This window comes from Condylura cristata, unplaced genomic scaffold, assembly GCF_000260355.1.
Source record: "Condylura cristata isolate star-nosed mole 26May11 unplaced genomic scaffold, ConCri1.0 scaffold00027, whole genome shotgun sequence".
In the NCBI taxonomy this organism is placed as follows: Eukaryota; Metazoa; Chordata; class Mammalia; order Eulipotyphla; family Talpidae; genus Condylura; species Condylura cristata.
The window spans coordinates 14,746,645-14,762,475 of record NW_004567128.1 but is presented as its reverse complement, the minus strand read 5'-3'; the positions used below and the strand labels follow the sequence as shown (position 1 = coordinate 14,762,475).

General features: G+C 37.2%; 1 protein-coding gene across 1 annotated transcript in view; it reads right to left on the bottom strand.

Moving 5' to 3' along the window:
* IL1RAPL1 (interleukin 1 receptor accessory protein-like 1) overlaps nt 1–15,831 on the bottom strand; it is a 1,088,386-nt gene that overhangs the window by 6,286 nt on the left and 1,066,269 nt on the right. The window contains exon 9 of the mRNA XM_004689926.1: nt 4,731–4,874. Within this exon, the coding sequence (XP_004689983.1) occupies nt 4,731–4,874 (144 nt within the window). The remainder of the gene's footprint in view (nt 1–4,730; nt 4,875–15,831) is intronic.

Here is a 15,831-nt window from a genome sequence, read left to right as displayed (position 1 = left end):
AGGCAGATAAATGAAGTACACTGCTGAGGGGAACAGTGGGCGGGTCAGGAGAGGTCTGCCATGCCATGTGGATCTCCTCCAGGGCAGGCAGGAATCGAACTCATGCAGAAGTGGCTTAAGCTTCTTAGTGCTGTGCTTTAACCCACTGTGCCACCAGGGAGGGCCGAGAAATTATCTATTTTTAAAAATATTTATTTTTATTTATTTATTCACACCAGAATGGGTGCAGGCCAGAAATCAGGTGGGAGGATTCACAGAGACAGAGTGGGAAGCAGAACAGGTAGATCTACTGACACATATTGCTGAGGGGAGCAGCAGGTGCGACAGGAGAGGTCTGCTGGCTGTGTCATGTGGGTCAGGGATCGAGCTCCCTGGCCGGGGGTCGAGCTTGTTCTGCAGTGGCTGTACAAGTGCTGAGACATAATCCCTTGTGCCACAAGAGATGCCCAGGAAGGGATAGTCTTTTTCCATGCTTTGAAAAAAAAAATAAGTGGAAGGTAAACCTCAGGCAGAGACAGGAGAAGTACAGGAGTCTGCTGTTGTTATGACAACTATATTTTCCTTGTAATTACTGTAGCACAGATGGTGGGACACTGTGCTAGTGTCATTCTGCTCTAGAGACAGTAGGTTGCCCTTATCAGGCCGGTCAGCTCGCATTTAATTAGAATAAGGCAACACGCCTGAGGCTTCTCCACTAATACTTACAACTTATCTTTCTGATCAAAAGTAGGATGCTTCGTCAATTAGCACAGTAGATGTTAGAAATCACCTTGCATTGCTAAAATTGGGGCTTTTTACTAAGTATAAAGATCTTGGAAATGGGCTCCAAGAGACACATACCCCCTCCTACAAGCTTCGAATGCGGCCAGTAGCCTGTTCCCTCAGGGAGACTGTTCTAGGGTGACTGTTTGATCCTGATGAAGAACATTTCTAGCTGCCATGAGATGGTTAGCCTAATCCTGCCACTGGAATATAGTCATATTTGCCTCAAGGGAAAATTTAGGGTGTGTGTGCACTTGTGTACACTTGTATACACACACACATTGGAACTTCAAATTTGTAGGATGGGTTATATGCTTGTCTGTTAGTAAATTTATATGTGGCATTATTTTCTCCAAATTTTATTTTGTTCTGGAGTTAAGGCAGTGGGGGAGTAGATAATCTTCTCTACTACTAGCAATTATAGTTAATTCATTTCCCAAAGTAATATGAGAATTAAACATGAATAAATTATCACAGCTCAGTTTTCAACAGTATTGCTTGCCCAAAGATCATGATCTATTTCTACCTGGATCTCTGTGCGGTCAGATTCCTTGGTTGGGTCATCCTGTGAGAGCAAAAGCTTTCTGATTTAAGACTTGTTCCAGTGGGCACCCCAAAGAATCACAGAAAATTTATACTTAGAAAGTGAAGTCTGGTCAAGTTTGGGAGATCAAATGGAAAAGTGGAGAATGAAAACCAAGAATGTAGTATAGGAATCTTCGAGAAGGCAGTTCCCATTAAGAGTGAAGAAAAAAGTATTTTCAAGTGGTACAAATAACTGGTCATGATAATTGGAAATGGCAGATGAGGAGAAAGTGAAGCAAATTAGGTAGAGATTGATGTAAAATACTAACACGCAAAGTGGAGGATGACAAAGAATGAGTGTAGGGAGTGGGTGATTTAAAAGCTGGGTTTGGAAGCTAATAGGTTACTAGAAAAAAGTAGGGGGCATTTAGGCTTTGAGTTAATTTGCGCATAAGTGATAGGGACTGGATAGAGGGAGATTATGTCTATTGCAATGACTTGAAAGGAACTGACAGAATACTGCCCAGATGCCGATGCTCCATCTCCCAGTGGGAATTCTTGGCATTTGGAGTCATTCAGACCAGGGCTTATATTTTGTCTTTATATCTGTGTGATTTTCTGAGTATTAATAAAGTAGCCAACATAGCACATTATTGAGTAAGTATTTGATGAATAATCAATGACTCTTTTATTATCATATGACTGTAATGAGACATTACTACACAATATCAGCTAAACTTTCTCTCCCTGTTCTTAAGCACTCTTTGCCTTGCCTTACTCTCCACAGTATTTTTTGAATCACCATTTCAAGGAAGGCAAGGGAGTGGCCACGAATAAAGGAGATATTGTTCAGCTTTGACTTTCAAATGATATTTTTAAAAAAGTCAAGGGGTCAGCACTTCATTGATCTGCTGTTCTGCTCCCCACTCTGTCTCTGGTGAAGTCTTTCACCACCCCTGAGTCTCTGGCCTGTACCCCAGTTCTGTATGCGCAAATAAATAAATCTTTAAAAAAAAAGTCAAGGGGCTTCTTCTTAATAGTTAACTTGCTTTGGGAAGAGGAAAAGACCTATGTGAAGGTAGGAAGAATGGGGATTTGAGCAGGTTGGGAAATTTTCAACCACTAGAAGAGTAGATTATAATTTGCACATGTAGAACACAATGGCATACGTAGAAAGACCTAAGGGGGTATGAGTAAGGTTTAGAGGCATTTAAACCCTCCAGTACCTTCTACCATTCAGAACATGACAGACAAAAACCACACCAGAAATTGATAGTGTGGGTAAATCATTCATATGACTCAAAATACAAACAGGGCCTCCCTGGTGGCTTAGGGGTTAAGTCTCAGGTTATCACCACTGTGGCCTGAGTTTGATCTCTGCCCCAGAGCTGACCCACATAGCTCAGCAGACATCTCCTGTCTTGCCCACTGCTTCCCCCAGCAGTGTCCTTCATCAGGTTCTGGTGTTCTCCCCACTCAGTCTGGTGAATCCTCACACCTCCTGTACTGCTGACCTGCACCCCAGGTCTACATAAAATAAATACAAATCTTACAATAAAAAAATAATACTTAAAAGGCTTCCCTGGTGGCCGAGGGGTTAAATCTCAGCACTATCAGCTATGGTCAACCACAGCAATATGAGCTTGATCCCTGGCCAGGAGCTGACCCACATGACAGCAAATCACTCCGGTCTCACCTGCCCTCCCCTCAGCAGTGTATTTCAGTAGATCTGTCTGCTCTGCTCCCCACTCTGTCTCTGGTCAATCCTCTTACCCCTTGCATCTCTGACCTACACCTCATTTCTTTTACACAAAAAGTTTAAAAAGTCACTGAACTAGTAACGGTACAACCAAAATCTTAAAAGATAAAATGTACAAATCAAACACATTCATAACATGTTTAATAGTGATATTCACTTTGGTAATCTGCTTTTCAAATATTTCTGTGGTACTAATTGTGTAAATAAAAGCAGATCTTTAGATGACACTGAACATACTAAACTTTTCAGAGGTAAAATAGTAATAGGGATCCAGTGTTCAGGAAAACAAACTCTTTGGAAATAGACCTATTTTCATGTCCTATCCTGGTTATTTAGAGTAATACTTGATTTATCTTCTTGACTGAATTATTTAATCTCTGGCATCTTATCAGTAAATTGGAGATAATAATATGGACTTCAGAATTGTTTGAAGTTTAGCACAGGTGATTTAAAGATGCCTAGAACTTTGCTAGGTGTTCATTCAACAACAGTTCTGATACTGACACTTTTCTCATATTTCTTTAAAGCAGTAGCAAAAAAAATTAATATTGTGTGAATAGGCAAGAGAGTAAGAAACAAAGAACAGATAAATCAGCACTTTAAAAAAAAAAAAAAGAAAGTTTTGCTGCAGCACAGACTTCTCCCTAATGGGAAAGGGGAAGGTTAAACAAGATGTCTTAGGGACACTAAATAAACTGTACCTCTTAAGCTATAGGTTTACCAGTGCATTTATTCCGGAGGACACTGGACACATGACAAGAGCAATTGCTTTATTTTCTCTTGTTCCATTTAGTGCATTCATTGACCATCAGTGAAAAAGGTTTATGAATATGATCAGAAAACTCTTGCTATGTGCACTGTTCATTGTCATTCGGCATAAACTCCCCATATTGCAAAATTACCTAATGAATGAATCACTTTCAAATTACTAAGAAGGAAAAAGCTTAAGTCCTCTAAAGGCAGTTTAGAGAGCGCATTTTTAAGGACCCCAAATCCCTCTTAGATTGTATAACTATTCATGACTGACCAGAGGCAGAGGTATTTATGATTTCTATGAAAGCAATGTTTACTTGTTCAATTTGAGTAAAAGTACTAAACGTATTATTATGAAAACAATGTACTTGTGCACTTTCTCATCTATTGGTCCACACTTGGAATAAAAATTATCCTGTCTAAATATAGTTAAATAAATAGGATTGAAAAGGCTGTGGGTTGAATTCTAAAATGTTTGGTACAGTTTATTATAACTGATCAGTCTAAACAAGGAACAAATTGAGATTCACTTCAAACTACTGGGCTAGGGAACACAATTAAAAGAGACACTCCTTACGTATAGAAAAGTAAAGCTGGGCTTTCAGTACTGATTACAAGGTGAGAGAAAATGAACACTCTGATAGCACTGCAATCAGCGTTTGTAATTCCCAAGTGCTGTTTGAAATAGGATTCTCAAAAGGTTAGATGTTGCTTCACAAATTTCAGAGGAAAATACCTCTTGGCACCAAAGCATCATACATAATGTGCCACAAAATAAAAGATGAATTTACCAAATGAACATTGGAGGACTGTAAGACATGGTGCCAGTGGTTATACAGGTAACTTTTCTTACCCTTCACTCAGTAAAACAAAGGTGGGAAACCAACATGAATATTCAGAAAGAGGATTAAAGGAGGGAATTAAGTCTTACCTCCATCCAGCTCCTCAGCCCCAAAATGATTCCTGTAGAAGAGCATGATTTCTATCTTGTAGCACTTGTAGATGGTCACCAGGCAAACAAGCAGCAAAAGAATAGCACCAAGCCCACCAGCAAGTTCAACGGTGTACATCAGCTCTAGAAAAAAAATCACATGAAGAAATGATATCATATTTATAGTAAAAAATCATCAATTCAACTTGATTTCAGTTTTATGGATGGGACCAGATGTGGGCAATGGATTAACACAACTCTTTTGCTTGCTGCTTGAGAATTTGACCTTTTGATAACTTTCTAGCACTGTTTCCTTGGAAACCAGATAAGGTGGTATGTGGTAAGTAGGTTGCTAAGCAACATTGCATATGGTAAAAAATGAACTTGTGTTGGTAGATTGCATTTGGACTTGACAGAATATAAATACCTGATTGGAAACTATAATTTGGGGCTCGCTTGAGTGCAATAACTCATATAGAAACATAACCCTTTGGGACTCCTGCAAAGTATACTTCTATACTTGCGGAAAGAGTGATTGGTTCCTGGGGCTATGAGGCTTTGAAGCTAGGTCACTCACCCACTCACCCAATGTGAGTCTTGGTCTTTCACACTTGAGCTGTCACCTGGAGGTTGGGGTGAAATAGCACAATTCCTGAAGGGTCGTGTGGACCATGCATATAGCATTGGATGGATTACTTAATGGACTGCTATTAATGGCGCCTGTCAGCAGCAACGTCTCTCATTCTAGATCTTTCCTTTTTCTTTTTCAAATTTTTAATGATATTAATCTATCAGAATAGAGTGGCGCCAAAATGACTTACCACAGTTGGGGGGGCGGGTTGAAAACTAATTTGGGTTTAGGAAGTAGGATCCTTAGTAGATAACACAGCAGAATGTGTTGGCAGTATTTTTTTATCCACTGAGCTACTTTCAATTTTTTTTTCATTTCTATTGTTACCCATTTTACTAGCCATGTTTCTACATAGAAGAGGATTTTTCTTGACACTATATACAAATTCTCTTTTCCCTACCAAATGCCTATATTATATCAAAAATTATCAGCCATATAGGGGCACAAAACATTTACTTGTTTTTCGCATTTAGAGCTCATGAACACTGTAACAAAATCAAGGCTACCGGTACTTAAACATTAAACCAAAATGCACAGCTTATTAAACTCATTTTAAGCTCCTGTTATATGCCTCATAAACGAAATGCTGATCATCATAATCCTTGGTTATAATCCAAATGTTGTTATTGTTGGGAAGCCACTCACTGTTCCCTACAGTTGACAACAACTTAAAAAGTACTACTTTAATTAATCACCACTAATAGACATATTACTGAAATCGAAATAATAGTATTTTTGATTCTTTAATTCAGAATTTATGGGTTATCTAATTTTGTTACATAGTCAATGTAGGCTTAGAAATTGAGAACTTTAAAATAATTTATGGTTTAGGAACAGTGTTGGGAGAGTGCAAAGGACCATGATGGAGGATTATAGGTGCTTACAGGGTGGGCTGCTATGGTGACCAGACATGATGGGGAGGGAGAGACACTGACAGAGATGCAAACAAAATACTAACAAGGATGCAAACCAATGGTACTTCGATTACAACAAACAAACAAAGCCAATCTATAATTTTGCAGGGACAGATACTTTGGGTTACAAAGTCACTCCTGAGATTTTGCAAATGGGGTGTAATCACCATGGGTAAAACATAGCATCAGTGTTGCACCATATCAACACACCAGAGTCAATGCAATCTGAAAAGTGTGGCCATCATTTTCTCACAAGAACACTGTATGCATGTGTGTGACTACACAGAAAGTCACTTTTCCTGTGACAATTACAGGAAAAAGCTCAACCATATTTTTCATCTGATTTTGCATTTCAATTTCAACATTTTAATAAAAAACCCATATACACACTATTTAATTAAGTGTACTTTTTGATCTTATTAGAATTAAATGGAAAGTCGATCTTATTAAAGATGATGTGCCTTTATGAATTTAAGAAAGAAAAATAAAGTGAGTTATTAAATCTTTCAGAGCTTACGTAAATTAATAAGACTTATGAAATACTGAAAATTACCTCCAGGAAATTTCTCTGTTTTGGATTTATAAATATCAGACTGCTTTATATGCTGAATCTTGTGTGGGATCACATACAATAGTACTAGGAATGAAGTACAAAAATGTCTTCAGTATAATGTTTTCCTTCTACTATGTAAACAGAGAGGACAAGTGGATGGATAATTCTTTGGGGAAGCGGGGGTATTGGGTCTTGTTCACTCAGAATATGACTTAAACTCCATCACATGCAGAAGCCTGCATAAAACGCTAACTTAGGTCCATAAGTTAATTTATGCACCAGAGAAATCTCATTTAAATTACACCAAATATGATGGAAGACATAAGGATTTGGACTAAGGCTTTTTTGTTTGTTTGTTTTGATTCATTCAGTTTTCTAACTTAATGCATTAAACACTTGAAATTCATCACTCTAAAATTTCTTACATAAGAAATTAAAATTAATGGAGAATGCTTAACTTCGGCTCCCAAACACTGCTAGTACATGCTTGTTGATAATACTACAGTGGAAAAGTCTGAGTTTACCCTATAACTAGCAGTGACACACAAAGTTATTTAACTAAAATAAATATTCTTTTGTAAAAGAACGTTCATAGTGGTCATATTCATAGCAGACACCACTGAAAAAACCCAAATGTACTCAGCAGTACAACAGACAGAACTACTAGTCCACCGAAAATGCATGAATGTCACAAAATTATATTAGGCCAAGGAAACCAGAAACAAAGGAATACCTTTTGTATAATTCTATTTAAAGCGAGTCCAAGAGCTGGTCAAAATAAACCTTAGTGACTGAAATCACAAAATGGAAGCTTTGGGAAAGGTGAAGGGAAGCTGTGAAGAAAGGGGCAAGAAAGGGAACTTTCTGGGTAAAAGCAGGTATGCATGTGCATACACAAGTATATACACTTGTCAAAACTCACAGCTCAACACTGAAGACTACACCATCTACTAGCTGTTAATCAGATCCAATGCTTTAAAATTTGATCTTTGATGAAAAGAGTCATAGGAGTTTGAACCCAAGACCTACATGGGGAGAAACTGTAAAGCAAACTAGGAATCAGTGTAGCCACTCTGCTGTGGACAGAAGCCCAGCTACCCCCGAGTACCCCCAAGACAGGGCATTGGAACAGGCGGTACATGTGCCTGCCTAGGGCCAAGAGATTTTGAAACAATCAAAAACTGTGCCTGAAACATAATCCTATTAATCCAATAAGCAGGACAGTGATTTCCTTCAGATTTTATTTATAATACTGATCTCTGTATACTTCTAAGTTTTAAAAAGTAGGTATGGGGGCCCTCCCTGGTGGCGCAGCGGGTTAAAGCACAGCACTGAGAAGCTAAAGCCACTTCCGCATGAGTTCGATTCTCGCCTGCCCCGGAGGTGACCACTATGTCTTGGTCTGCCTGTTCTGCTCCCCACCCTGTCTCTGGTGAGCCCTCTCACCCTCCGCATCTCTGGCCTGTACCCCAGTTCTGTATGAACAATAAGTAAATCTTTAAAAAAATAAAAATAAATAAATAAAAGTAGGTATGTATAAATAAGAGGGGAAAAAATGAAAGTTCTTATTTTTGGAGAAATAAATGCCCAATGTGAATTATCCTCTTACTACATGTCATGAGTCATTCCAAAAACTATGTACACTACTCGAATATACCAGTTCCAAGGCCAATCAATAGTACTGTCTGAAATATAATGCAGGAAAAGGGCAGAGCTGATGCATCTTAGCAACTACAGAAAGGCTCTTGTGTCTCACGAATACTTCCTTTAAGGTACACACATACCTAGAAAATGAGCAATAAGCAAGAATAAGTTTTAGAAGCCATTTGACAGCCACCTGCTAATAACAGGGTCACAAAACTGAGTCCGAAGAAGCAGCAATTACAAGGAGCTAATTGTGAGAATATCTTTGATTTCCCTCAGATCCTCACGTAGTATACACGTAGCAGCAAGGCGTTCTTATAATAAGTTTGGAAGTCAGGAAAGAAATGTGTCTTTTCATACAGCACACACACAAGCACTTGCTTTTCAGTTACTACATCATTTTATGCAAGAGTTTTATATATATATATATATATGTATAATATATATATATATATATATATATATTATATGTATGATACATTTGTGCAGGATAACATCATTCCCTATTGATTTAAGTCACCCACACTTGCTTACAGGTCCTGTGCAAACTTTCCCAAAGACAACGGTGTCTGAGAATTAGTGTCCACATTCTTTTGCGCCAAGCTGGACACATACATTAATATGAGTGCTAGCCATTTTTGCTTATACATCGGGTCAGGACAAAATTACTAGGGGTTCAATTCCGTTACAGTTAAAAGAAACGATTTTGGAGCACTGCCGTCTTTTATCTGTACATTACAATGTGAATAGTGTTGCTCCAGCAAATGTCATTTTCCCTTTGAAACGGGATCTGCTTTTCAGCTCAAGTTCAAGTTGCCTGGAGTGGCAGCATTTACAGATTCCATTTCAGCACAATTCAACATCATAGGATGGACGAGAATGTGCAGACCTTTTAAAATCTGTTTAGCCTTTGTGTTATTTTGTTAAAATGATAGACGCTGCCTCCTTTGAAGGACTGAGGCTGAATATTGAAAATTGCAAAGCAAAATCTCTAGGCAAAACCTAAGGGAAACTGGCATTTGGTTAAACACAACAAATGAACAAGTGCCAAAGAGTTACATTTAAGGGCACCAGCAGTCATTTTGTTACAGGCAATTAACAATAGTCCTTGGAAAGCTCTGTATGGGCTAAGGGAAAACACATTGATTATTGCTGCAGTAGTAGACTGCTTTCGGAACAAATTGCTTCAATTTAAAACTAGATTTGCTACAAGCATTTTGAGCAATGACTACAATTTTTTCCTATCAAGACAGTTGGACCAAGCGACCCTTTAAAAGAAACAGCTAATTAAAATAAAGCACATGCCATCTCTTAGTATATTGGATTAAATTTCAAATAATAAATGCATTTGGTTTATACTGATCTTGCTGCAATCAACTAGTGTATTTTGGGATCCCATTTTTTTAATTGGGATTTTGCAAACTTTTTCTGACAGGTATCTTTGAGAAGGTAGAGATGTTAACAGGAAATCAAAGTTTATATATATTTTTGAACTCTTGGAGTTTTCACTCTGTATATATGTCTACATGTACACACATGCACATATATATGTGCATGCGTGTATAGGTATATATATTCATATTCATATACATATACATACATACATATATCTATATACATATATATAGTTTAAAGTGTAACTGAAGATTTCAGGCAGCTTATTCTTATATAGTTCATCCTAAAATTGCCTCCTTCATTATATAAAGTCTTTTGAAATGCTCTGCCCTGATTTATATGCAGTAAAATGCAAGTTTGTGGGGGAAATTCATGATAGACAATATAATGATCCTAGTTTATTCATTAGCCTCACCAAGTACATTTCTTCTTCTCTCATTGTGTTATAAAGAGCTAAACTTTATAAGGATTTATCCATCCACATAAATTCATATGCATATTTATTTCTCTGGAGCAGTATAACTTATTTGTTCCTGGCAGGAGGATAATTACGCTCAGCCTACAAAGACATTCAACTCAATTCTACAATACATCAATGCAATTTAGAAGCAGTTATAATTTTTTTTGGTAACACATTAAGAAGCTGAATTGCTATTCACAGAATAGAGAGAAAATGTTTTGGGAAGGTATAAACTAGTATGTAAAGACAGCAGTTTTGCTTTGGCAAAAATGCTTTTGGAACAAGACAGAGTATATACCAAAAATAATAATAAAAAAAAATGAAAATGGTCTCTGAATATAGCAGCTTGATCTGGGCAACCAAACATTTGGGCAAAAAATTACCTTCAAAGTAGAATATTTGCCATTTTGGAAAGAGGCTCTCAGCTGCGGCCCATCATTAGTGCCTGGCTAGACTAAGCTCCCACAAGTCCTTGCAACAGAACTGCTATGTGTTAATAAACCATTCCAAATGAAAAAATAAAAGGAGAGACCACAGGACAAAATGTATCATTGCCTATACAGTTTGCTAAACTCTCTTGGTGGGGAGTGTTTTTTCTCTCTCCAACTAGGTAGGAAGGGTGTCCAGGGTTTTTTTTTTTTTTTTTTTCCTCAGAAGAAGGGACTACTCATAGGTGGTGAAAATTAAAGGACAAGTTAAAATGAATACAGACAGTAGCTGAAAAGACATGAATCCGTGTTAATTATAACCAAACTAGAAAGGAAAGCTCTCCCTTGTAGCAGAAGTCTAGTCGGTAAAGATAGAAGGAAGCACACAGTCAGAAATCACCATTTTTCAGTCATCGTAATAGTAGTTGATGCGGGCAAGAATTGTGAACCGATGCTGTAATTAATGGGTGAGATATTGATGAAGTAGGATATTCAGTCTGTCTTAAAGTACCTCTTCACTGATTATTAATGATTAAGGAACAAATGGACACCATCTTAAGGAAGTGACCAGAACTATCACGAGTCGTAATGGGATAAATTGACATCAAATACCTCTGGGTGTGATGTATTAAACTGACACAATTTCGTTAATATAATGTTTTTGGCAAATATCTAAAAAAAGAGAAAAATATCAAGGAAATTCAAACTAAGGGACATTCTATGAAAACTAAAATCTAGTTCCTACTCTTTCACATGTACATGCGTGGCTTGCTCTGCAGGATCTCAAGTGCACCTGTCCGCCCTGGCTAATGTTGCGCATGGGTAAGCACACTCCCCAGTAAGGCCAACAAACAAGTCAGCAGAGCACAGTGCACTGTGTCCTGCAAATATCTGCAGCCCACTACTTTGTATCAAGCAGAAGCTACAAGAAGCCCCTAGGTCCCATACAAACCCCACCGCCTGCATCCGACACATTTCATGGGCACATTTCCTGTTTTTCCCTGCACCTACTGACCCTACATATACCTATGGGCAGTCCTAATAAACAGACATCGGACTTCAGACCCTAGGCCCCTGCTTCAGTTTCTTTTGCGTCTCTGAGTCTGCTATGTTCTGGCGGCTAGGGAAGCCCAAACGTAGTGGTCAGTGCACCCCGTGGTGGGTTTGCAACATACATACTTATTGTTAATGTCATAAGAGGTAAGGAAAGGCTGAGCAATCACACCTGATTAAAGGAAAATAAAAAGCCTTGACTACTCAATGTGATGTGTAATTCTGGATAGGAAATACATTATGAAGGATATTGGGTTAAGCTTTGAAATGTGAATATAGAATATCTACTAGGTAATAAAATTCTATTATTTTCTTTTTCCCCTGAATTTAATAAGTGGACTCTGGTGATATAAAAAAAAAAAAGTAAATTTTTTTCATGCTCTATAATTCCCTGAAAATTTCAAGAATATGTTTGTGAGCCATTTTTCATCCAATGTGACATGAGGTTCAAACAACTGGCGAGGAAGTAGAATTCTGAATAATTGGTGCATTATTTGGTAATGAGACTTCATTCTCTAGAGTCTACTTTATAGCACTGACTGAGAAATACTCTTGTTCATAAATCCAGTGACTATAGTTTTGTATAGACTCATACAAGGAAAGCTTGGCAGTTGGAAATTAATCATGTATTGCTTTATTATTTCTGATACCGTCATTCAGCTTTTTCTCTTCACTCATTCATTTACTCACTTTCTTTTTATGTAATTGGTGCCTTTAATGTACCAGGTGTAGCTTTGATTTCTAGTGATAAAATTATGGATGGAATATTTGTTGTCCGAAGGAGTTTGTATTTATTTGCAGAGTCAGACGTATAAGTACATATTTAATAACAAAATAACAAAGCTAATATTTATTGTGCACTTAAGTGTCACTATGCTAGGCCTTTTATATGGATATACAAATGCTCCGCTAAGAACCATAAACACAGGTCAGCTGAGCAATGCACTTGGGGTTTTGTGTGTGCGCATATTCTTGTCTCTGTTGGGGGATTTTAGGGACAGAGATCAAACACTGTATTGCATGTTGCAGCACTGTGCCTACAAAAATTGGTGGGAAGAAGTCTGGCAAGGGAAATACAGGAGAAGCAAAAGTATGGTGTGGTTTGTGATGGTAGGCAACTTCATGTTTTGATTTCTCAGCTCAAATATGTCGCTTATTTTTTATTTCTTTTTCAAGTCAATAATATGTACTATGTTGATTTATTTGTTTGAAGGATTCGTGGTATCAATTAAGCCAGATTTGCCAAAACCAGGTAAAAAAATTAGGACAGTGATACCCCCTAGTGGGAAATTGACATGTATTTTTCAAAACGTACAATGTGACCTGACTAACATGGGACAAAGCTTTTTTGCTGAAAACCTCTGGATTATAAAAAAAAAGTTTTCTAGGTCTATCTGAAGACCCTATCCTGGATGTAGACAGAACATATATATTTGCACCCACATACAGACATGCAGAGCATTCAGATGGGGCTTCCTTCATCTCAGATGAGTTTGAGTGTGATGTGGACAAAGACGGAAGATACCGCTCTCATCAGGAGCAAAATGGGCCCTAGGTGCCAGCTTAGGAGATAGGGCTATTGTATATCAAGGTAGCAAACTTCACTGATGCCTAAAGAAAATCTTAGATTAGAAAGTATTTGCTTTCATCTACTAGGAATTTCCTTCTTAGCATGTCATACCAATAGGCACAGATGGAATGCCACAAAATGTCTTTTGAGAGAAAATTGTCAGAGTGAAGGTGGCATTGCCATTTTACCCCTATTTTTAAAAAAGATTTATTTATGCTCACAGAACTGGAGTACAGGCTGAAAGTGTGGTGGGTGAGAGGATTCACCAGAGACAGAGTGGGGAACAGAACAAGCAGATGTACTGAAATACACTGCTGAGGGGAGCAGCGGGCAGGAGAGGTCTGCCAGACCATATGGGTAAGCTCCCTGGCTAGGGATCAAACTTGTGCTGCAGTGGCTTCTGAGAGCTTCATAGTACTGTGCTTTAACCTGTTTAACCTGTTTAACCTGTTGTGCCACCAGCCCATTACCCCTATTTTTTTTGTTTGTTTTTTATTTTTTTATTTATTTTTTTTTATTAAAAAGTTTATTTTTACATCATTTTGCACATTTTTTTTTATCTCAATTGTAATCCCCACGGGTTTCCCATCACCAAATCACCCCTGTGCCACCACCATAGTCCTGTGCATTTCCCTCCCTCCCCCCCCCCGTTTTTGATCCCATTCCCCACTCCACCCCCACAGAATGTCTCTGGTCTATGGTTGTTCATTATTTTTGTTATTTTCTCGCCTGGTCCATTATACTCCTGCTATGAGTGAAACCATCCGGTATTTTTCTTTCTCTTTCTGGCTTATCTCACTAAGCATGATCTTTTCCAGCTCCATCCAAGTTGCTGCAAAAGACATGTGTTTCATTACCCCTATTTTTTTAAGGGATGCAGTGTTTACACTGAAAGCAATCCACCAGAGGATATGGATATACTGTCACAGAATATATCTATATCTATCTATCTATCTATCTATCTATCTATCTATCTATCTATCTATCTATCTATCTATCTATCTATCTATCTATTATAGAATACACACACACACACACACACACACACACACATAGAATAATTCGGTCTTCCATTGGGAATGCTTTAGACTGTCGAAAGCACCCAAACCACCTGGATTCTTAGATAACCAAGGAGGTGTATTTTCTATACACACATTGAACCATTCTCAAAAAATAAATAAATAAATTGGAATTTCTACATATTGAATTGTTGGAAGTAAATTCATAAAATATTTTACATATGCAAAAAGTGCATTGTCATATACAAAATGGGATAATTTGATAAGCCACAGAAATTTTATGCTATTATTATATATTATTATATATCTCTTCTTCTAGGGTTTTAGCATATATCCTAATTATTGAAAGCATTAGAATAAAATGTGTTCAACAAAAGTTGTTTCTCTCATGAGACAAGTTTCATTCAAAATCTTGGTGATTCCATAGAACTAGGGATTATTAAGGAAAAAATAATCAAACCATATACTGATTCCTTCTCTTAATGGACTCTCTTGAGTCTTTTGATTATTCTGCTTTTTGAAAATATAAAAATACTGAAGAAAATAATGGTAAGTTTGCCTTGTTTTCTCATTTTATAAATGAATTACTAGTAAAAAATGTATTGACTTTTTTATTTGTGGGGGAGGGGGACTTACCAGTAACAGAACATACCATTATTTAATTCCTTGAAAGGGAATAGCAAATGGTCCCTTAAACTTTGACAAAGTTGAGAATTGTTATCTTTCTTAGTTGCCTCAGTAATTGGAATATATGAAGAGTCTATCCTCAATAATGAATTCTTTTTTTTTTTCAAATGGCAATAACATGGCCTTGCTTCACAAAGAAAAAGGCAGGATATTGTCTCACTCTCTGTATTGAATTTTAGTGTGTGAAAATCAGCAGTGTCTTGAGAAAGTAAACGCTAAGGTGTCCCTAAAAGTGCAGTAATTTTTTTTTCAATGCACACAGATATAAAGTGGGAGTGAAGAGTATACCTCAAGTTAATAGGTTTTAATATAGTTTTGAAATGTGTAATTTGATTTTATAGGCAAACAATGATAGGTTTTCTTTAAGCATTTCAAAAAATTTCCTTGACTGCACCAAAATAGATTTTTTCTCACTTTATTCTTGATTCTAAATAACATAATTTTTGTAAAGAAGTTGAAAATTATATGAGACTAAGAAGAATAAATTGAAGGTCACATGAAATCATACTAGCTTGAGATACCCACTATTAATATTTCAATTTTTAACAGTCTGTATCTTCAAAAGCTTGTACTCCAGAATAGCTTCGATTTTTTTTTTTTTTACTTTTTACCATGGACAATTTGAAATGGGGTTGTTCTAGTTGATTCATAATCTTTGTTCTGCTAAATGTCCTCTTGGAGCATTTTTTTAGTCCAATTAATTCATATACCTATTTATTCAATTATCATTTACAGATGCAATGTTTA